We start from the raw sequence: 18,914 nt of genomic DNA, 5'->3' as shown, positions 1-18,914 counted from the left end.
TTGATAGTGGGAGTCATGTGACCATATTGTCTTTGCCAATGTTTGCCACGAATTAGGCACTAAGGAATTAGAAAACCATACTGCTGGCGCTTTAAAGTGTGGAATAAAACAAGAGGTCCTTTATGTCAGTATACTTGGGTGTCTCTGGCTCTACGAAACAATCAAATGAAACTACATAACTTAACCCACTTAAGTAAGCTGCTTCCCCAGGAAAGCCTTGTTAATTCAAATGATTTCTCTCTTAAAACATAGCTGAATTCAAGAAGTTGTAACGTCATTATTAGTTACATGCTGCAGCTTCTTGTCCTGTAGTACTATGTAGCTGGCAAATGATGATACGGCTTGATTTTCCTACCATTTTTTGATAGAGTAGTAAAATGTATAGTAAGTGATCTGAATTATGATTTATTTCATGCTTATTTCAGCTAAATATGACTATTCTGATACTACCTTACTTAAATCTGTTTCCACCATTTAAAACATAGCTGACGTTTATATCAAATGACTTAAAATAATTTTGCAAAGTACAGAACTTATTCCTAAAGAGCAAGTTTGTTTATTTCCTGCATGTTTTTCAAATACTTTTTGTCCATTATGATAGAGTAGAAGACAATGGCAGTGACCCCACCTAGTTGGAAAAGGATGTTATTTACTATGCTTTGCCATTGAACAGAACACTGTTTGCTAAATACTGAAGTGCTTTAGAACAAAACCATTCACCATACATGTAAATCACCTTGGTCTTAGGTTAATCATTTACATTTTGATTTTGCATAATTGTGAGTCAGGCAAATTTAATGGTATGGTGTCAGAATGGTTTCAGATAAAATCTTGTTAGTCCAGTGCAGAGGAGCAGTTAGATTCATCACCAAATATTAACACCTAGTATAAATGCTAAGTAAATGCTACTCTAAGTTACTGTTCCTCAGTGGGGAAAAAAAAAATTCCACATTCCTTTGAGTGTTCATTCAGGTATAGGGAACTGGACAGGTTACATCAAGGTACATCATTGTCCTTCTGGATTATGGTAAGCCTTCTGAGGGGCCTGGTAGCTAAGTGGTTAAGCGTTTGGCTGCTAATCAAGAGGTCGGTGGTTCGAATCCACCAGCATCTCCTTGGAAACCCTATGGGGCAGTTCTACTCTGTTCTATAGGGTTGCTATGGGTCGGAATCAACTCAACAGCAATGGGTTTCAGATATAGTGGTTTTTATGGAGCCCTGATGATGCAGTGATTAAGGGCTTGGCTGGTAACCGAAAGGTCAGCGGTTCCAACCTACCAGCCTCGGGAGAAAGATGTGGTAGTCTGCTTCCATAAGGATTCACAGCCTTGGAAACCCTGTGGGGCAATTCAGTTCTGTCCTTTAGGGTTGCTATGAGTTGGAATTGACTTGACAGTAATGGGTTTGATTTGGATAGTGATTTTAGGATTAAGTGGATAGGGTGGAGAAAAAACGGTTGACTCTACGAAACTAGATGGGAACTGGGGTCATTCAAGTAACCCGAAGTATTTTGTAATTTCTTTTGAGAAGCTGTCATGGTTAAATTCTGGCCTGAATTTCATTTTATAATGGTCTGAAAGGTACTACTTAAAAGAGCCTTGTAAGCAAACTCCAGATGCTATTCTATAGTCGGTGGTACTTCTGTAAGCCATGTCGTTTGTAAGGGTAATAGAAATCTAAAAAAAAAAAACCTGGGGGAATGTTCTCTGGTGCCAAAAGGGAAAGAGAACCCCCCGTCATTTTTCTCAAAACATTTCCTATAGAGAACTTGTAATTGTAAATCCTTTCTCTGTCTCTTTGAGATATACATAAATATTTTTAAATGCTAGTAAGCCTCTTGCCAGTTTTGTGTCACAAGATATCTTTCTTGGGGGCCTTGGGGCCATCTCTTTGAAATGTGAGCATTGAGGAGGATGGCATCCTGTCTCTATGGGAGTTTAGCTTAGGTGCCTGGTTCCCACGGTAACTTCCTATTTGCCATAAAGATAAACCCACTGCCATCAAGTCAATTCCAACTCAAAGCGACCCTATAGGATGATGCAGAACTGCCCCATAGGGTTTCCAAGGCGCAGCCGGTGGATTTGAACTGCTAACTTTTTGGCTAGCAGCCTGAGCTCTTAACCACTGCTCCATCATGAGATAGAAGTTTTAATTTTCCTTTGGATAAAAGGCAATTTACATGTATGTAATAGCTTGTATCTGCCTGGCTATATAAAAGGGTGAGATTTCTTTGTCTTTAAAATCTCTTTAGTGGATTGCCTGTGATGTATTCAATAATAAAACTTTCTTTTCTGAATTTGTGGAGAATATCTGGGTCAGCAGGAAATTTAATATTTAACTGTATTTCCCTAACATGTTTCTACTACCAGATGCATTGCTAGAATTTACCAGGAATTGTTATAGTTACCTACAAAGGTAAGTATTACTATCTTTGTTTTAACAAGGGCTAAATTGAAACCAAATTAAGGGACAGTGCTGTGAGTTGGTAGAACTAAGAAGGAGCCAGCAGTTTTAACTCTGAAAAGGAGTTAGATGAAAAGGAGAAAAAGAAAAACCAAAAAAGACCACACTTCTGCCCCAAAGTAGTTTAGTTTGATCTTTCAGGCTAAGTGAAATGGCTTTCTGCTATGGTTCAGTGGAATGTAATGCCTGAGTCTCTTCAGAGGAAGTTATCTGTGGAGCATAATCCTGTAATCTTGCTGCTTGGACAAATTCAGATAAGGTCAAAGAATTAGATTTTATCCCAGTATGACTTTTTCGTTCTAAAAACAAACCTATATTGTCCCTGTAGGGAAGGGTAATGGAACGTCTGAACAATGGCTCTTCAAATCCCAGTAGCTCCCGAGTATGCCGAGAAATTACCTGAAATGCAATAATAGTTTTTAATGGAACTAACCTGAAAGTACAACTAAATCTAAAGTTTAGTTAGTTTTTACTTAGTTTTTTGGGCCTCATAAATGCGAACCCCTTAAGGTATTTTGGAGCCTTGGTGTCACAGTGGTTAAGGCTGGGGCTGCTAACCAAAAGGTCAGCAGTTTGAATCCGCCAGTCACTCCTTGGAAACCCTATGGAGCAGTTCTACTCTATCCTATAGGGTCACTATGAGTTGGAATCAACTTGGCAGCAACAGGTATATTTATTTCTGTGGGGAAATAAAATAATGAAATAACACATTTAAAGGCTTAATAGCCTGGCCTTATCAAAATGAAGTTTTTAAGAGAAATAGCATATGATTTATTATATTTTTAAAGCATCATTTAAAGATGTTTCTAGGTCCTTGCTTCAGATGGCCATGGATGGGTTCATTTCTTTCCTTTGGCCAAGCAACCTGACCAACCATAAGAGTAGATAATATGTTCAGATTAGGAGCCATGACTATCCCTGGGACGGTTAATAAATACCTTGTCTGTAAGGGGCTTAGTTAATTTGCAACTAAGAAAAAAATTAAAAATCATTACTCAAATAGTTTGCTTACTAAAAAATAAATCTCAAACACTAAAAAGCAGACGTTAAGTTCAAGCTGTTTTATTGGTATACTTGTAAATTCTTTAAAAATACTTTTTGCCATTACATTCAGTGTCTCTAAAACATATATTCTTTGAGCACCAAAACAAAACCAAACCCTCTGCATCGATTCCGACTCATAGCGAACCAACAGGACAGAGCAGAACTCCCCATATGGTTTCCAAGGAGCACCTGGTAGATTCGAACTGCTGACCTTTGGTTAGCAGCCATAGCTCTTAACCACACCGCCACCAGGGTTTCCCATTGAACACTAGGCCACTTAATCTCCTAGATTAAACTGTCATTGCTTGCTTGCCTTTTCAAATTCTAGTTTAATCATAGGTCAGTTATAACATTGCTATTTGAATGAAATGTTTCATATGGATGAAAATGTAGTCCATGAAATTGCTGCTAGAACACACCCAAAGCACTATGTAGAATGGATTTTTTTTTTAAATTAAACCTACTAGCCCTAGTTACCTGTTGCTGTCAAGTCGATTCCAACTCATAATGACCTTATAGGACAGAGCAGAAATGCCCCATAGAGTTTTCCAAGGATCGCCTGGTGGATTTGAACTGCCAACCTTTTGGTTAACAGCTGTAGCTCTTAACCACTATGCCACCAGGGTTTCCAAATCGACTTGATAGTTACAAGACTGTAAATTCATGGCACAGACAATTCTACAGCTGATGCAAAACTGCCCATTATAAATGGATTTTAGATAGACAAGATACCTTTTGTCTCAAACCTTACATGAATTGGTTTCATTTGGACTCTAGAAATGATTTGTAATTGAGAGTCTACATAGTTGCTTGGAATTCCCAGTGGCATCACTAGGGGAGTACAGGGAGTGTGGACTGTACTGGGTGACACTGTCAGAGAGGGTGACACCAAAATGCCTGTCTATAATATTTTTTTGCAGTGTTTCAGCAGAAATTTATTATTTTTTATAACGATATCTCTGTAGTTAGTTATAAGAACAAAAATATGTTTCATAAAAGCCCAGCTTAAATGCATCAGTATACACACCTACAAGGCTAAAACTCTATGCCAATTTTTTATTATTTTTTATTGTACTTTAGATGAAGTTTTACAGAGTAATTAGTTTCTCATTAAACAATTAATACACATATTGTTTTGTGACACTGGCTGCCAACCCCACAACACGTCAATACTCTCCCCATCTCAAACCTGGGTTCCTCATTACCATCTTTCCTGTCCTCTCCTGCCTTCTTGTCCTTGCCCCTGGGCTGTTGTGCCCATTTAGTCTCATTTTGTTTTATGGGCCTGTCTAATCTTTGGCTGAAGGGTGAACTTCAGAAGTGACTTCGGTACTGAGTTAAAAGGGTATCTAGGGGCCATACTTTCAGGGTTTCTCCAGTCTGTCAGACCAGTAAGTCTGGTCTTTTTTTGTGAGTTAGAATTTTGTTCTATATGTTTCTCCAGCTCTGTCCTGGACCCTCTATTGTGATACCTGCCAGAGCAGTTGGTGGTTGTAGCTGGGTACTATCTACTTGTGCTGGACTCAGTCTGGTGGAGGCTGTGGTAGTCGTGGTCCATTAGTCCTTTGGACTAATCTTTCCCTTGTGTCTTTGGTTTTCTTCATTCTCCCTTGCTCCAGATGGGGGGAGACCAGTGGAGTATCTTAGATGGCCGCTCATAAGCTTTTAAGACCCCAGATGCTACTCTAGGATGTAGAACATTTTCTTTATAAACTATGTTATGTCAATTGAGCTAGATATTTCCAAAAACCATGGTTCCCAGCCCTCATCCCAATAATTCAGTCCCTCTGGGAGTCTGGATGTGTCTGTGAAGCTTCCATGGCCTTCCCTTGGTCAAGTTGTGCTGACTGTCCCAGTGTTGTGTACTGTCTTAGCCTTCACCAAAGTTACTACTTACCTTTTGTCTAGTGGTTCCCCCCCACGCCTCCTCTACGTTGCCATTTTTTCTGTTTTTTAGTTTTTCTATTTTCTATTTTTACTTTCTCCCTCCAGCCTACCTCAGTACATCAGCCCCCATCTTCCATCTTCCCACTGGCCCCTGGATCTGTCCTACTCCCACTACCAAAAAAAAAAAAAAAACCAACCCACTGCCATCGAGTCGATTTTAACTCATAGTGACCCCACAGGACAGAGCAGAACTGCCCCACAGAGTTTCCAAGGAGTGCCTGGTGGATTCAAACTGCTGATCTTTTGGTTTGCAGCCATAGCTCTTAACTACTACACTACCAGGGCTTCCGGCCCCCACCATACCACCATTTTTTTCCCTTTTTTCTCTTTTTTCCTTTCCTACTTTTCTTTCTCCCTCCCACCTAGTGCTGTATGCTACCTTCCCCACCTTCCAGCCGGTCCCTGCCACACTGCTACAGATAAAGTACCACCAATGCACCAGCCCACCCCAACCTGGGCTCCACCCTGACCCCACTTGCCAGTCCCCACTGTGCAGCCATTTTTAAAAACTTGTTGCATTATTTATTTATTTTGAATTGTTTATTTTTCTTTCTCCCTCACACCTAGCCCTGTACACCACCTCCCTACCCTTTATGCCAGCTCCCGGATCCACCTCACACTCATTCATTGGCTACTGCCATACCAACCCTTTTTTCATTTTCTCTCCCACCTATCTCCATATGCCACCTCTCCCTTGTTCCCACTGGCCCCGTCACACTGCCATGGCTAGAGCATCCCCAGCTGCTGCACCAGGTTTCACTGCTTCTCCCCTCCTGCTACTCAACCAGCTGCTGAATAGTGGAAAGCAAGTCTCTTCCACTCCCCATTGGACACCACCACCCATCTGGCAAGGGGCTGTGAATGCTCCCACAGCACTGACCCAACAATAAGAGGCAGACAGCGCCCACCCAGTTCACCCTCAACAACCTCACTAAACCATGAACAGTGAAGTGGGCTCACCCTTCTTGCTGCTGCCCTGCCCACCCAGTCAAGGTAGGAAGAACTATCGTGCCCACAGACGAGCAAGCAGCAAGGCACACCTGGCCAACCTGCCCTGACATATTAAAACAAAAACAAAAAAGCAGGATGAAAAATATGAACATACAATCAATAAAAAAAGAAAAGAATACCTTAATGTCCCAGAGACAGCAGACAATATTGAAACATTTAAAAAGCATGACATGATGGCTCTAGCAAGTGACTAAAACAAGACATCAGATAACTTTCCAGTAGAAGAAAAGGCAGTAGAACTGATATGGAATTCAAAAGACAAATATTTAGAGCTCTTCAAGAGATTAGGAAAGAGATCAAGGAAAGCACAACTAGACAAAATCATGGAAAACACAGACAAAACCAACAAAAGCATAATGAAAATCAAGGAAAACTCAGACAAAGCAATAGAAGAATTCAGGAAAATAATACAAGAACAAAATGTCAAAATAATTAGAAATACAAAAACAGCAACTAGAAAACTAAAAGATAACAAAATTTCAGAAATGGACAACTCATTAGAAGGTCTTAGGAGCAAATCTGAAACAACGGAAGATAGAATCTGTGAGATTGAAGACAAATCCATGGATGCCATTTTGTTTGAGGAAAAATCAATAAAGAAAACCTAAGAATTATGTGGTACATAATCAAAAGCAAAAATCTGCATGTGATCAGAGCTCTAGAACAGGGGGAGAAAATGGAAAACACGGAGATGACTGTTGAAGATTTGCTGGCAGAAAACTTTGCAAACATCATGAAAAACATAAAGCTGACCGTCCAAGATGCTCAATGAACCCCATATAGGATAGAATCCAAAAGAAAGTCACCAAGGTATAGCATAATCACACTTGCCAAAACCAAAGACAAAGAATCCTGAGAGCGGCTCAAGAAAAACAAAAAGTCACATGGGGAAACAATAAGACTAAGCTCTGATTACTCGACAGAAACTATGCAGGCAAGAAGGCAATGGGATGACATATATAAAACACTGAAAGAAAAAAAACTGCCAACCAAGAATAATATATCCTGCAAAACTGTCTCTCAAATACAATGGTGAAATTTGGGCATTTCCAGATAAACAGAAATTAAGGGAATTTGTGAAAACCAAACCAAAATTACAATAAATATTAAAGGGAGTCCTTTGGTTAGAGAACCAACAACATCAGACAACAACTGGAGTTTAAGACACTGGACAGCATCAGCCAAATACCAACCTGGGTAAAGAACTCTCGACAATAAAACAAAGCTAAAAGACTTAAAACGGGGAAACAGTGATGTCAATCTGTAAATGACAATAACGTCAAAACAATTAAAGGGGGAATAAATGACGTAGGTATAAAACTTTCAACTGGAGAGGAAGTCAAAAGTGATATCAAGTAATAAAAGACTGGTTCAAACTTAGGATGTTAAGGGACTTTCAAGGTAACCACAAAGAAAGTTAACAAACCTAATTATCAAAATAGGAAGAAAAACATAAAGACTCAGTAAACACAAAATCTATAATAATAAAAGAGAAGAAAAGAAAATCCACAAACAAAAGGAACTCAGCACAGGAAAGTAAGAGGAACGAAGAAAATGTTAGCACCACAAAAAAAAAAAAAAAAGACAGCAATAAAAAAAAATGACAGCAATAAACTCATACTTATCAATAATTACACTGACTATAAATAGCTTAAGTGTACCCTTAAAGAGATAGAGAGTGGCAGAATGGATAAACAAACACCACCCATCAATATACTATCTACAAGAGACACAACTTAGACACAAACACATAAACATACTAAAAATCAAAGGATGGAAAAAATATATCGAGCAAACAGTAACCCAAAAAAGCAGCAATGGCAATACTAATCTCAGACAAAACAGGCTTTAAGGCAAAATCAACCACAGAAGACAAGGAAGGATGTTATATTATGATTAAATGGATAATCCACCAAGAAGACATAATGCTAATAAATATCTATGTACCCAATGACAGGGCTCCAAAATACATAGAACAAACTCTAAAGGCACTAAAAAGAGAAACAGACAGTTCCACAATAATAGTTGGAAACTTCAACACATCACTCTTGGTAAAGGACAAAACATGTAAAAAGAAACTCAACAAAGATATAAAAGATCTAAAGGCCACAGTCAACCATCTTGACCTCATAGACATATATAGAACACTCCACCCAATAGCAGAGAAGTACGCATTCTTTTCCAATGCACATGGAACACTCTCCAGAGCAAACTACATTTTAGGACACAAAGGAACACTCAATAAAGTCCAAAACACTGAGATAATACAAGGCCTTCTCTCTGACCACAATGCTATAAAAGCAGAAATCAGTAACAGGAAGAACAAGGGAAAAAAATCAACTACATGAAAACTGAATAACATCTTGCTTAAAAACAACTGGGTAATAGAAGAACTCAAAGAGGGAATCAAAAAATTCCTAGAATCAAATGCAAATTAAAACACATCATACCAAAGCCTTTGGGACACAGCAAAAGCAGTGCTCAGAGGGCAATTTATAGCAATAAACATACATATCAAAAAGAACAGGCCAAAATCAAAACGTTAGCCCTAAAATGCAAACAAATAGAGAGCAGCAAAAGAAGCCCACAGTTATCTGAAGAAAGGAAATAATAAAAATTAGAGCAGAAATAAATACAGAACAGAAAAACAATAGAAAGAATCAACAAGAGCAAAAGTTGGTTCTTTGAGGAGGGGTGGTAAGGGAAAAAGACTAACTAGACAATAGATAAGTAGTAACTTTGGTGAAGGGTAAGACAGTACACAATACTGGGAAAGTCAGCACAAGTTGACCAAGGCAAGGCCTTGGAAGCTTCATAGACACATCCGGACTCCTCAAGGGACCGATTACTGGGCTGAAGGCTGGGGACCATGGTCTAAGGGAATATCTAGCTCAACTGACATAACATAGTTTATAAAGAAAATGTTCTACATCCTACTTGGTGAGTAGTGTCTAGGGTCTTAAAAGCTTGTGAGCAGCCATCTAAGATACTCCACTGGTCCCACCCCATCTGGAGCAAGGGAGAATGAAGAAAACCAAAGACACAAGGGAAAGATTAGTTCAAAGGACTAATGGACAGCAACTACCACATCCTCCACCAGACTGAGTTCAGCACAACTAGATGGTGCCTGGCTACCCCCACTAACTGCTCTGACAGGGATCACGATAGACGGTCCCAGACAGAGCTAAAGAAAAATATTCTAACTCACAAAAATGAATCAGACTTACTGGTCTAACAGAGATTGGAGAAACCCAAAACGTATGGCCCCTGGACACCCTTTTAACTCAGTATTGAAGTCACTCCTGAGGTCACAGTGAAAGATTAGACAGGCCCATAAAACAAAACGAGACTAAATGGGCACACCAGCTCAGGCAGGGATGAGAAAGCAGGACGGGAGAGAAAAGGTGGTAACAGGGAGCACAAGGTCAAAAGGGGGACACTGTTGACATGTTATGGGGTTGGCAATCAGTGTCACAAAACAATTATGTGTATTGTTTAATGAGACACTAATTTGCTCTGTAAACCTTCAACATAAAACAAAAATCCTCGCAACTAGACCAATAAGCAACAACATGATAAACAGAAAAATGGTTGAAGTTGTAAAGGATTTCATTTTACTTGGATCCACAATCAACCCCCATGGAAGTGGCAGTCAGGAAATCAAATGACACATTGCATTGGCCAAATCTGCTCAAAAGACCTCTTTAAAGTGTTAAAAAGCAAACATGTCACTTTAAGGACTAAAATGTGCCTGACAAAAGCCATAGTGTTTTCAATTGCCTCATATGCATGTGAAAGCTGGACAATGAATAAGGAAGACCAAAGAAGAAGTGATGCCTTTGAATTATGGTGCTGGTGAAGAATATTGAAGATACCATGCACTGCCAAAAGAACAAACAAATCCGTCTTGGAAGAAGTACAGCCAGAATGCTCATTAGAGGCAAGGATGGCGAGACTTCATCTCACATACTTTGGACATATTATCAGGAGGGACCATTCTCTGGAAAAGGACATCACGCTTGGTAAAGTAGAGGGTCAGTTAAAAAGAGGAAGACCCTCAGTGAGGTGCAACAATGGGCTCAAGCGTAACGATGATTGTGAAGACAGTGCAGGACCAGGCAGTGTTCTGTTGTACATAGGATCACAGGAACCACAGGAATCTGCTGTACATAGTTTCTTGGTTATCTAGTACTGCTCTAACAGAAATACCACAAGTGGATGGCTTTAACAAAGTGAAGTTTATTATCTCACAGTCCAGTAGGCTAGAAGTCTGAATTCGGGGTGCTAGCCCCAGGGGAAGGCTTTCTCTCTCTGTCAGCTCTGGAGGAAGGTCCAGGCTGTCATTAGTCTTCCCTTGGTCTGGGAGCATCTCAGAGGAGGAACTTCAGGTCCAAAGGATGTGCTCTGCTTCTGGCACTGCTTTCTTGGTGCTATGAGGTCCCCCATGTCTCTCTGCTTGCTTCTCTCTTCTGTATCTCAAAAGAGACTGGCTTAAGAAACTATCTAATCTCAAAAGAGACTGGCTTAAGAAACTATCTAATCTTATAGATCTCATCAATATAACTGCCACTAATCCGTCTCATTACATCATAATGATAGGATTTACAACATATAGAGAAATCACATCCGATGACAAAATGGTAGACAATCATACAATACTGGGAATCATGACCTAGCCAAGTTGACAGATATTTTAGGGGGACACAATTCAATCCATGACACGTAGGAACCTACTTGATAGCACCTAACAACAACAATAGGCAGCAAGGCAGGTAAAATATATATGATGTTATATAAGTGCCAAATGGGTACTAGAGAAAGAACATGTGAGCTTGGGAGAAGAGATTACTGTGGATTGGGAAGGTTAGGAAAGACTTTATGGGACAGATGAGAACTGAGACGGGGTCTCAAAGATGATTAAGATTTATATTAGTAATACAGGGGAAGGTAGACCTGAACAATGACGCAGAAGAAAGATGCACAGGACAGGTTAGTGAGAATGTGAATTAGACCTCTTAGCTGGAGCAGAAGATTCATGGAGAGGTGTGGTAGGGAAGTGAATGTTGGTTGGGAAAAACTTGTGGAAAGTCTTGAGTCATAAGCTAAGGAGTTGAGACTATCTTTTAAGCAGAGGAGGTCCAGTGAAGGTTTCTGAGTAGAGGAATGACATACATAGTTGGAAGGTGAGAAATGAAAAGCAGGGGTTTTGAATCCAAAGGTTCCATGGTGAGACCCTAAAACAGCAGTGTTCTAGGTATGATGGGATGTCTTAATTATCTAGTGCTGCTATAACAGAAATACCACAAATGGAAGTTTATTCTCTCACAATTCAGGAGGCTACAAGTCTGAATTCAGGGTGCTGCCTCCCAGAGAAGGCTTTCTCTGTTGGTTCTGTGGGAAGGTCTTTGTCAACAATCTTCCCCTGATCTAGGAGCTTCTCAGCGCAGTGACCTGGGGTCCAAAGGACACGGTCCACTCCTGGTGCTTCTTTTTTGGTGGTATGAGATCCCCCTCCTCTCTGCTCTATTCTCTCTTTTATATCTCAAAAGGCATTGACTCAAGATACAACCTAATCCTGTATATTGAGGCCTGCCTCATTCACATCGTACCCGTTGCCATCAAGTTGATTCCAACTCATAGTGACCCTGTAATACAGAGTAGCACTGTCCCTTAGGGCTTCCAAGGAGCCGCTGGTGGATTTGAACTGCTGGCCTTTTGGTTAGCAGCCAAGAGCTGCTCTGTCCTATAGGGTCACTATCAGTCAGAATTGACTCGATGGCAACAGGTTTGGTTTATTAACATCATAGAAGTTAGGATTTACAACACAGGATAATCACATCAGATCACAAAAAGGTAGAGACCAGAAAGTACTGAGAATCATGGCCTAGCCAAGTTGACATACATTTTGGGGGGACACAATTCAATGCATAATAGGGGATAAAGATCTAAACAAATGGGATCAGACAAAATCACATGATATAATCACTACAGGAGGAACTGATAGTTTTGGGGATATTTGTGGGGATCAAAGGAGAGGATCCTTTGATTTTGAAGGACTGGGAGTATGACCACTCCACTGACAGAAATAGGGGGACTAGTTGGAAGAAATGGAGGCTGGTTTGAGACAGATGGTAGTATTGTTACAGTGCTCTATGGGGAAACTTTGTACACAACTTACCTTCATGTCCTCAAAATTTGTTATCCCCATCTGAGGGAGGTTTGAGCAGTTTACATGGATGAGTTTCCGGCCACTGATGAAGTTTGTGGTAAAACACCCCTGTCAGTATAACAAGAACATCACTCGAAAGATGTACTGCAAATAGCGGCGGGGGGGGGGGGGGGGGGAAGAGAAGAAAGAAATCATGTGTCTCTCCAGTTCTATAATAAGAAAAAAATTTAATTTTATTTTCCACCCTAATAATATATTTTTTTCCATCTAAGCTCCTGATTAAATTTCACACTGCTAATTCAGTTCCGTAATTGTATTTCAAAAATTCAATACGCTGTATGTAAGTTAGAGCTCATAAACACAGTTATATCATCTATGAACATAAAAAGAATAAGATATTTATCTGGCAGTACTTGGTAGCTATGTGAGGGCACAGCTGGATATACCAGTCTGTAGTAAGTGGTCTTTTCCACATTAAATACATGGAGGTTCATGTAAACTTTTTGACATGCTACAACTAATGACTCTTCATGCTTCAATTGCATTTTTAAGCGGGGGCGGGGGACAAAAGATTTCAATTCTTGTGTTGTTTTATGGTACCTAAAAACAAGAGTTGGCATCAGTAATAGACTATCTTTTAAATAAAACTATTTTTGGTTAATTGGCTACTTCAGTTAGTACTCTTAGGTACCCGTGATACATATTTGAGGCAGACACTATAAATAGTACAAGGTCAAGGGAGCTGCCACTAAATCCACTTGACAGAATACCAAAAAGCCTACCTTGAACAAAACCTATCAAGAATCCAGTTTTCTGTGAAAAGAAGCCTACATAAGTTTTGTGGTCTTTATCTGAGGATTGCAGAGAAAAAATCTGAGGATTGCAGAGAAAAGTTTGGTCATTGAGATAAAGAGGAAAAAAACCCAAACGATGTCATTCTCTCCTCCCAAAATATAAATATGCATTGGTGGCAGGGTCAAAATTAAAATCCAAATTACTTCTAGGACTTTTCTAAACTCCTAGTGAAGAAGAGACAAGAGCTCAGGAAGGCTAGATGATGAGGTAGAAGAGGATGAGAGCATGCAATTTCAAAAAATTTAATTCTTGTATACCTTGTATTGAGGGAAGCCTAGCCGGCTAATCCACTCTGCAACATCCTTTGGGCTCCATTTAAGATACTCAAATCGTAGCTTAATCTTTTTCTCTGGCTGGGTTTCTTTATCTTCAGGTACCAGTTCCTTCACTTCTTCTGATAAATCTACTACTTTACTTTCACTAAAGGACTTTTCTAAGTCCCTTTGAGACTCTAAGGAATGTGCACTTTCGTCTTCTTTAATGGTATCACTTAGCTTAAGTGTTTCTTTAGAAAACTCCTCATCTGTTTCTGTTAATTCTGCTTCACTTTCTCTGTAAAATTCTAACAGAGAGTCTTTAGTTTCTTTTTTTGATAACTTTCTTGTTTGATACTTGCGGTGCTCCAGCTCACTGGCTTCTTCAGAATACTGAAACTTGATTGGTTCTGATCCATCGTCCTTGGAAGAGTCTACATGTGTCCCTCTTCTAAATAGTGGTTTGGCTTCATCTGGTAACTCTAGACCTTTCTCTTCAGTAGACTTTCTTTGTGTCTCCTCTGGAACCTCTTGTTTGATCTCCTGTGGTAGCAGTAGATCGGTCTCCTCTGGTGGTGATAGAATTTTTTCCTCATTTAACTTTCCTCTTGTCTCCTCTGGAACTTCTGATTCCGTCTTTTCTAGTGGCCCTAGATCTGCTCCCTCAACTGATTTTGTTAACTTTTTCTCAGGAAAATCTGATTTGATCTCCTCTAGTGGTTCTGGGACTCTCTCCTTAGTTGAGTTTCTTCGTGTATCTTCAGTAGACTTTCTTGGTTTCTGCTCTGGAAACTCTGGTGTAGTCTGCTCAGGTGGCTGTGTCCTTTGCTCCTCAGTTGACTTTCTTCGGGTCTCCTCTGGAACCTCTGGTTTAATCTCTTCTGGAGGCTCTAGACCTGCCTCCTCAGTAGATTTTCTTGGTTTCTTCTCGGGAAACTCTGGTGCAGTCTGCTCAGGTGGCTCTGCCCCTTGCTCCTCAGTTGATTTTCTTCGTGTTTCCTCTGGAATCTCTGGCTTAGTCATCTTTGGTGGCTGTAAATCTGTTTCTTCAACTGATTTTCTTGGAATATCATTTGGAAATTCTGGTTCTGTCTGCTCTGGAGGCTCCAGAGCTATCTCTTCATGTTGCTCTCTAAGTGATTCCTCTGAAACCTCTGGCTTGGGCTCCTCTATTAACTCTAATCTTGTTTCACTGAATGTGGCCCCTAGAATCTCGGGCTTGGTTTCCTTTGGTAGCTCCAGATCTGTTTCCTTAACTGACTCTATGAGTACGTCCTCTGTAATATCTGCTATGGTTTCCTCCTGTGACTCTAGGTCTGGTTCCTCAAGCTTTTCATCCATAGGGACTTCCAAATCTCTGAAGAGCTCTCCTCCCATCTCTCCAGGTGTCTCCTGGGGAATCCCTGGCTCAGTCTCACTAAATAGGTCTACATCTGACTCCTTGAAAATTTCTTCCTCGGGCGTCCTGGCTGGTTTAAGCTGTACAGCGTTATCTGGCGGCTCCTGTTCGAAGTTCTCTTCCTCAGTCTCGGAGGTGGTCTCTGGCTGTGGCTCTTGGTTGGTCCCTACGAGTAGCTCCGGGTCTGCCTCTGCAATGGTGTCTGGTTCGGCATCTTCAGCTATTTCAAGAAGTTCAGGCAGTTCAGTTTTGTCAGAACTCGAGCTCTCATCTTCATCCGGTCCGGAATCGTAACCCTCTGGGACCTCCGCCATTACGCAGTTCACCGGACGCGCCTAGCCCTCCTAGCAACTCTAACTTCCGACAGCGTCTCTATGGATACCACGGCTTCCGGGAGTGTCTTCCTGAATCCTCCCCAGGTTTTGTTCTTTTCAGCCCAGACTTTAAAAATCTGCCATCAAAAGCACGCAGAAAGCATCCTCACGTGCGCGTCGCTAGCCTCCGCAGGCCAGAGCCCTTGCGACCGCTCCGGGGCTGGAGCGCTTGGCCCGCAGCCGCCGCGGCCTCTTTTCCGGCCCGCGGGCTCCGCTCGGCTCTTCTCGGCGGCGCGCGGCAGCCGCGCTCGCTCGTCTTCGGCTTTTTCCGGAGCTACTCGCGGCTGGCCGGGAAAACGCTCCGGGCGCGGGCTACAGATGTCGGAGCCGCAGGCGGATGAGGGGCCGGGCTTCTGGAGCCCTGCAGCCCGCGGAGGGTCGGCTGGCGGCATCCGGGAAGGCCCAGCAGTGGAGGGGAGCCAGGCGGCCGCCTCAGGTACGCAAGGCCGGGGCGCCGGCGGGTGGGTGCCGCCCGGCCTCAGGGCCCGTCCCCTCTGCGCGAGCCTCGGCAGCGCTCTGCACCGGCTTCCCGGCGGAGCCGACCCGGCTCGGCAGCCCCCTCGCGCGCCAAGCCCCTGTCTTCGCCCCTGCCGGAGCCCCATTTGTCCTGGGGCGCGACTCCTTGTCCCCGCCGCTGCCAGCACTCGGGCCCTGGGCTTCGTTCGAGGTTATTTTCTACTCCTGTTTCGAAATGCCTTGGCTCCTGCCCGGCTTCCTTTCTCAGATCAGCCCTGATGGCAGCTACAGGGCTGCTCTACCCCTGGCTCCTCCTCAGCCGCAGCCCGGGTTCCGATCCCATCGCTGTATGCTTATCACACCTTGGCCGCCGAACACAACCCACTGGTCTCGCTGCCCCTTGTTTCTGGTTCCCCACCCCGATTCCCACCACAGTCCCCTGCCCCAGCCTCTTCGTGCCGGACTCTGTCCCATATGGGTCGGCAGCCTCGCCTTCCTCAGTCCAGAACCCCCTCGGCTCAAGTCTCCCTCGCCTGGGTCCTCTCCGTCTCTTAGGGTGAGAGGTGAAAAAGGAGGTGAAATAGGTTGGCTCCTGGGTCCTTTGAGTCAACATAGCAGCCAGAGCAAAGGCAGGAAGTAGAGGCTAAAAATAGGGACGTCTGCGACCCGCCTAGTTCTCCTGGACCCTGCTCCTTTTCTTGTTCAAGACACTGTTACCATTTTTTACCCACACAAGATACTCCATGTGAATGACTTCAGTGTCCAAATAGTAAAGGATCCGTCAAGCACACTTTTACTTTTCAGGCCTCTTAGATCACACATGAAATGAAAGGGATGTCTTTTTTGAGATACAGAAGGATGCCGAGGTCTCCTTAGGTCTTTGTTGGGTGCCATCCAGTCAATTCCTTCTCATAGCGACCCTATAAAACAGAGTAGAACTGTCCCATAGGATTTACATAGATAATCTTTACCAGACAAGGAGCCCTGGTGGCGCAAGGTTTAAGCGCTCCGCTAGGGGGTGGCTGGAATCCAGCAGCCGCCCTATGGGAGAAAGAGTGGCAATCTGCTCCTGTAAAAATTACAGCCTTGGAAACCCTGTGGAGCAGTTCTACACTGCCTATAGAGTAGCTATGAGTTGGAATTAACTCCATGAGAATGGGTTTGGTTTTTGGTAATCTTTACTGGAGCAGAACGCCGCGTCTTTTTGGTTAGCACCCCAGCGCTTAACCACTGCGCCACCAGGGCTTCTCTCATTAGGTACTAAAACCAAACCAAACACATTGCTGTCGAGTGGGTAGGGATTCCACAGAGCAAAGCAGAACTGCCCCACAGGGGGCAGTTTCCAAGAAGGAGCTGGTTTCCAAGGAGCAGCTGGTTCGAACTGCTGACTTTTTGGTTATCAAATATGAATTCATCTTCCAGGTCTAAAACTATAATAGACACCATGAAGTAGGGCGATTGAGGAAGTTTTGTGGGCCCACAGTGTCTGGGTTGGATTCTGAGTCCGCAGTTTACTAGCTAAGGGACCTTGGGCAAGTCATTTAACTTCTCTATGATTCAGTTTTCTCATCTGTAAAATGTGAATACTAATAGTACCTGCTTCATAAAATTGTTGGGAGGATTACATGAGCCATTATGTATGAGGCACTTGGTGCTAGCCTGTCTTTTTGTGGATAGTTGCCTTCAAGTAGATTCTGACTCATAGGAACCTTATGTGACAAGGTAGAACTGCTCAGTAGGGCTTTCTTAGCTGTAATCTTAATGGAAGCAGATCGTCAGGCCTTTTCTTCTGGCAGTACTGCTGGGCTGGTTTGAACTAGTTCATGGTACATATTGGTGTTATCCATTGTTAATGAGAATAAGGTCTGTTTTTGCTCACCTAGACTCTCCCTTTCCTGCCAGAGGAAGTTTGGAGGTGTTCCTGGATGTGTATCTTCCAACATTGTGGCTTTCTCTTCTTTTACTTTATATCCCAACCAACTCACACACACACACACACACACACACACACACACGTGAATCACCCAGGTCTTTACCGTGACGTTAAGTTCCCTGTTAGTTTAAAACATCTAACATTTTTTGTGTTTTTTTTTCTCATAAACTATGCTTTGTATTAAGTTCAAAATGTGATGGCATATATTTAACATATAGTAACAGAAATTCTAAGCATAATTTCTAAAAGATTAAGCAAATAAACACTCAATAAAGTGTTTAAGACGTCCTGGTGGCGCTGTGGTTAAGAGCTTGGCTGCTAACCAAAAGTCAGCAGTTCAAATCTACCAGCCACTCCTTGGAGCAGTTCTACTCTGTCCTATAGGGTCTCTATGAATTGGAATCAACTCGATGGCAATGGATTTTTTTTTTTTTTTAACTGTGTAAAAGGAGCAGTGGTGGTGCATTGGCTCGGCTACTAACCAGGAGATAGGTGGTTCAAACCCATTAGCCATTCTGCAGGAGAAGGATGTGGCAGTCTATTTCTGTAAAGATTTACAGCCTTGGAAAATTGCCGTATGGCGCAGTTCTACTCTGTTCTGTAGGGTCGCTATGAGTTGAAGTTGGTTCAGTGGCAGTGGGTTTTTTTTTTTTTTTTTTGGTTTAATGTGTTTAAGTCTTAAAAGCACCTGTCCTTTGCATGTATCAATATTTATAAAGTAAGCATGTCTTTACTTCTCCTCTAGATCCTGGTGTCCTTATTGACTAACATTCCCAAACATTTTAAATGTAAGTGTTGTAAGAGCAGTCTAGGAATATATTGGAGGATAGTGGGTTTGTCTCTGAGTGTTTTATTTTTTTCCTGACTTTTAGCTGATTGCTGCATTCACTTTGTCCTCCTAAGATGTTGGAAGAAATGCTTATGGTTACCTTCTGTCCTCTTGCAGGGTGATAACTGATTTCTTTTTATGTCATGTCGTTGTTGTTATTGTTAGCTACCGTTGAGTCAC

At 42.1% G+C, this 18,914-nt stretch overlaps 2 protein-coding genes across 3 annotated transcripts in view; one reads left to right on the top strand and one right to left on the bottom strand.

Moving 5' to 3' along the window:
* Positions 1–316: 316 nt before the first annotated feature.
* On the bottom strand, positions 317–15,538 carry SAMD15 (sterile alpha motif domain containing 15). Of its 2 annotated transcripts, XM_049899726.1 has the most exons (3): positions 13,747–15,538; positions 12,644–12,742; positions 317–2,862 (listed from the first exon to the last, which is right to left on the bottom strand). In XM_049899726.1, exons 1-3 carry the CDS (start codon positions 15,454–15,456, stop codon positions 2,626–2,628), a joined length of 2,046 nt encoding a protein of 681 aa, XP_049755683.1. In that variant the 5' UTR covers positions 15,457–15,538; the 3' UTR covers positions 317–2,625. The 2 variants fall into 2 exon arrangements, with proteins under 2 accessions (XP_049755683.1, XP_049755684.1); XM_049899727.1 differs by lacking the exon at positions 317–2,862 and having other exon boundaries at positions 12,709–12,778.
* A 296-nt stretch (positions 15,539–15,834) lies between these two features.
* Positions 15,835–18,914, top strand: part of TMED8 (transmembrane p24 trafficking protein family member 8) — a 34,892-nt gene continuing 31,812 nt past the window's right edge. Inside the window, exon 1 of the mRNA XM_049899730.1 lies at positions 15,835–15,952. Within this exon, the coding sequence (XP_049755687.1) occupies positions 15,835–15,952 (118 nt within the window). The remainder of the gene's footprint in view (positions 15,953–18,914) is intronic.

Source organism: Elephas maximus, chromosome 10 (assembly GCF_024166365.1).
Source record: "Elephas maximus indicus isolate mEleMax1 chromosome 10, mEleMax1 primary haplotype, whole genome shotgun sequence".
Taxonomy (NCBI): Eukaryota; Metazoa; Chordata; class Mammalia; order Proboscidea; family Elephantidae; genus Elephas; species Elephas maximus.
Note: the sequence above shows the minus strand (reverse complement) of the source record. Positions and strands in the feature narration are given on the sequence as shown.

What these genes read in the sequence shown, in the direction of transcription:
- SAMD15 (XM_049899726.1), bottom strand. Translation starts at nt 15,456, where the DNA reads ATGGCGGAGGTCCCAGAGGGTTACGATTCCGGACCGGATGAAGATGAG. An exon ending in TAGGCTTCCCTCAATACAAG is followed by an intron (nt 12,743 to 13,746) that starts GTATACAAGAAT and finishes TTATACTGACAG; the next exon opens with GGGTGTTTTACCACAAACTT. An exon ending in CAAATTTTGAGGACATGAAG is followed by an intron (nt 2,863 to 12,643) that starts GTAAGTTGTGTA and finishes ATTGCATTTCAG; the next exon opens with GTAATTTCTCGGCATACTCG.